The sequence below is a fragment of the Myxocyprinus asiaticus genome, chromosome 10 (genome assembly GCF_019703515.2).
Source record: "Myxocyprinus asiaticus isolate MX2 ecotype Aquarium Trade chromosome 10, UBuf_Myxa_2, whole genome shotgun sequence".
NCBI classification, from domain to species: Eukaryota; Metazoa; Chordata; class Actinopteri; order Cypriniformes; family Catostomidae; genus Myxocyprinus; species Myxocyprinus asiaticus.
In genome coordinates this window covers 46,953,134-46,957,500 of record NC_059353.1, presented here as the reverse complement: position 1 = coordinate 46,957,500, position 4,367 = coordinate 46,953,134, and the positions used below count along the sequence as shown (strand labels likewise).

Sequence of the window (4,367 nt, the reverse complement as noted above, 5' to 3'; positions counted from 1 at the left end):
GGTTTGAACTGACAAAGTCAACAGTAACTCAGATAACCGCTCTGTACAATTGTGCTGAGAAGAATATCATCTTAGAATGCTATTCTGAGATGTGGGTTGGCGCTGTTTTGGCAGCACGAGTGGGACCTACACAATATTAGGCAGGTGGTTTTAATGTTGTGGCTGATCGGTGTATATATATATATATATATATATATATACTATATATATGAATACATTTTCATTAAAATGGTTTTAATAGGTTTAAGATTTATATTATTTACATATGAAATAGATTTTCTAGTTTTACATTTTCCTCTACATTCATTTGTTTTATACTTGGCTACTACGCCTCAGTACACATGAAAATATTTATCATATTTCAGTAGATGGAAAAGCAATTAGTTTCTTATGAAGAAGCGAACACACATTTGTTTGCACACTGAGTTTAATGTTACTATTGTCATTCTTTGAGATCAAATTTCTGCCTGGAATACCAATTCAATTTTGTTTGGATTATTTTGCAATAAATTATTTCTTTGTAAAGCATCCCTGTGATATTTTCTCAGTTCTACAAACACACTGATTGGTTATCTTCCCCACTGAGCAAAAGATCCAGCCACAAAGCTATGATATGCTGACAGAACTGCCTTATCAAAAGTCTAAACGGCTGGAAACTCATTTCCATACAAGCAACACAACAGATGCATATATTCTTTAAAACGTCTTACATAAATAAACTCCTGCAATGTCAGTAGATGCAAATCCTAATATGCTAACTGTCTTTTTAAAAAAGTAATCAGGAGAGGGTAATAAGCCCAATGTGGTGACGGTTTGCTGCTGTGTACCAGCAGGAGGGATGTTCTGTACTTACTCATGTAACCATGTAGTTCCTTGTGTTTAGTTGAATACTTTACTCCCCTTTCAAAGGTATGGTTCACCCGAGAATTAAAATTATGTGATTATTTACTCTCCCTTATGCTGTTCAAAAACCATTTGCTTTTCTCTGGATCACAGAAGGACAATTTCTGAAAAATTAATCTACACTCAGCTCTTTTCCAGAAAACAAGTTTATAGTGACCACAGCTGTAAAGCTTTGAAAGTGACAAAAAAGCACCTTAGGTGTAGTCCATACAACTCATGACGTCCTGTATATTCCAAGTCTTCTGAAGTCACATGATAGCTTTGTGTGAGGAACAGACCTAAAAGTTATACATAAAAAAAACTCAACGGAGCTCTCAAATGAATTGTGCTGCCTTTAGATGCATTCTGTCAGGTTGGACGTCATGGAACATGCGAGAACCAGTGGCTTTTGGTGTTATTAGTGTCAAAACGTCATATAGCCTACAAAAATATTTTAGTCCATACAAATTTTGTAGTCCATTTCAGAGCTTTCTCAGAGAGGAAGATTATCAGTTAATAAATCACATAAAGCTATTGTATGACTTAAGAGGCCTTGAAATAGGGCTGGGTAACAAATATTGATTTTCAGATGCATTGGGACCTTCATTTGAAACGATATCGATATTGATTCTTAAATCCCAGGATCGATCTTTTTACTCCATGCACTATAACATGTGGAGTCCGTGATTGTTTTTATTTAACCTCTAGAGGGTGTCATTATATGAAACCAAAAATAACTATTGGAAACTACCGGAAAACAACGCAACTATCGACCCTGATTAATCGGTAAATCCGGCATATCAGTCGACCTGTTGTTAGAAGGTACCCTGTATAATTAAAAGTGTGTGGCTTATTCAATGGCTAAATCTGGTGGATGTTCCAGACTGGCTAAAATTGCTCACAGCACCTTTAACAGCATTAGCTGAGAGAAAATGTCTTTCATATACAAGCAAAATAAACATTGTAACTGAAATATACCCACATGAATCAGAATCGAATCAAATTTAATCGAGCGTGTAAATAGGAATCGAATCGGGAAATCTGTATCAGTACCCAGGGCCTAATTTGAGATATAGCACACAAGTCATATGGACTATTTTTATAGTAAAACTCATATGGAGTTTTTCCATTTTTTTGCTAGCTATAGAGACTACACAAAGATTCTTCGAAATATCTTATTTTGTGTTCCATGGAAAGAAAACATAATATGAGTTTGGAACAACATGAGGGTTAGTAAATCATGACAAAATGTACTTCTGTGGTTGAACTATTAACATGATTATGGTGCTCAGGCTGTAGTGGTTAAACGTCCATCTTGTGTGGTTCAAAATAAATGTCACTGTTTTGTTTTTCTGATTTCAGTGGAACATGCCGAAGAGTGTCGGGGAGAATTCAAAACCCTGCGACAAATTCCCTCCATTTCCACACGAAGGGGAGACACAGCAAAGCAGCCCTGCTCTTATTTTTTTTTCACTGGAGCAATTTCTGACAGTTATTGTCAAGCAGCGTACAAATGCAGCATTCTGCATGTCTGCCTGAGGTACCGTCGCTGATGGCTTCAAAGCCATTCAAGATTTACAGCTTCAAACACACATAAATGCATCATAATGCCTTCAAAAGTGTCATGCCTGTACGTGTTGACAGTTGTTTGCTGGGCAAGCGCTCTGTGGTATCTCAGCATATCCCGTTCAACGTCGTCCTACATGGGCCAGCTGTCCGCGCCGGCACGTAAAACGGTTAAAGTGCTCAAGAGCATCAACGCCACATTGAGCAACATCAGGACTCGCCCATTAAACCCCCACGCCTTTGAGTTCATCATCAACGAGCCAAAAAAGTGCGAAACCAATGTGCCCTTCCTCGTAATCCTTATAACGACGACGCACAAGGAATTCGACGCTCGCCAGGCAATTCGGGAGACCTGGGGCGACGAGAGCACGTTCAGCGACCTTCGTATCATCACGCTGTTTCTTCTTGGACGCAGCATGGATAGAGTTCTCAACCAGATGGTGGAGCAAGAGAGCGATATCTTTCACGACATCGTAGTCGAGGATTTTATTGACTCATACCACAACTTAACGCTCAAAACGTTGATGGGAATGCGTTGGGTGGCGACCTTCTGCAACCAGGCCAAGTATGTGATGAAGACGGACAGCGATATCTTCGTAAACATGGATAACTTGGTGTATAAACTCTTGAAGCCGGCTACCAAACCTAGACGGAGGTACTTCACGGGTTACGTCATCAACGGCGGACCAATACGGGACATGCGTAGTAAATGGTACATGCCTAGAGACCTTTACCCAGAGAGCAAATACCCACCGTTCTGCTCGGGCACAGGATACGTGTTCTCTGCAGATGTGGCAGAGTTGATCTACAAGACTTCTTTGCACACTAGACTCTTGCATCTGGAGGATGTTTATGTCGGGGTGTGTCTGAGGAAGTTGGGTATTCACCCGTACCAGAACAGTGGCTTCAATCACTGGAAAATGGCTTACAGTCTCTGTAGATACCGAAGGGTCATAACCGTCCATCAGATCTCGCCCGAGGAGATGCACCGTATCTGGAACGACATGACCAGTAAGAAGCATCTGAAGTGTTAGTCAAAGATGCCTGAGGACATGTTGTGTATTTGTGACCTTTTGTTTTTATAACCACGATGCAAAAGATGTGACGAGGAGCCTTGAGACTTGCACAACACATACTGTAGTACTTTCTTAGAAGTACTAACATCCTTCTGGTGTGTTTTAAGTAATAGAGTGATTCTCACGAAACCTGTCAAGAAAATGCCATGGTATTTACTCCAAAATCAAAAGGAACAAATAAGAAACCAGATTTTGCATTTAGATAATGTTATAATTTTAGGGCCATTACGATTTCTTACACTGTGACCAGTCTTGGGTAAATTACTCAACCAAAGTAAAATAATCCACTACAAATTACTTCACAAAATTGTAATCAGATTACTTTACTGATTAAAGTAATCACTTTACTAATTACTTCACTTTTAAGTTATTTTCTAAAACACTTTATAGGTTTGTTTTTATGCTCTATCAGTTCAAAATGATGTTCATTGTTGTTGTCCCTTCAGCTGTCAGAAACAGCCATACATATGAACATAATTTAAGTTTAATATGTATTCCATACAAATAATATTAATTTTGAAATATATGTAACCCAAGTAATGTACTTAAAAGTAATGAATTTAATTAAAAAGTCTATAACTATGATCTGATTACAAGAAATTTAATTGTTGCACTACTTTTCCACTTTTAAAAGTAATTCAGTTGATTACTTTGTAATCAGATTTTACCCAACACTGATTGTTATGCACATTTTACTTCAATGCATATATATATATATACACACACACACACATACTGTATATATATTATATATATATATATATATATATATATATATATATATACACACATACACACACATACTGTATAATATATATATATATATATATATATATATATATA

At 37.4% G+C, this 4,367-nt stretch overlaps 1 protein-coding gene across 3 annotated transcripts in view; it reads left to right on the top strand.

The window, feature by feature from the left end:
* Positions 1 to 4,129, top strand: part of LOC127447647 (beta-1,3-galactosyltransferase 1-like) — a 214,348-nt gene extending 210,219 nt beyond the window's left edge. For all 3 annotated transcript variants that reach the window (XM_051709609.1, XM_051709611.1, XM_051709610.1), the window contains one exon: positions 2,245 to 4,129. In XM_051709609.1, coding sequence (XP_051565569.1) covers positions 2,490 to 3,482 — 993 coding nt within the window. In that variant the 5' untranslated portion in view covers positions 2,245 to 2,489 and the 3' untranslated portion in view covers positions 3,483 to 4,129. The remainder of the gene's footprint in view (positions 1 to 2,244) is intronic.
* The last annotated feature ends 238 nt before the right edge of the window (positions 4,130 to 4,367 follow it).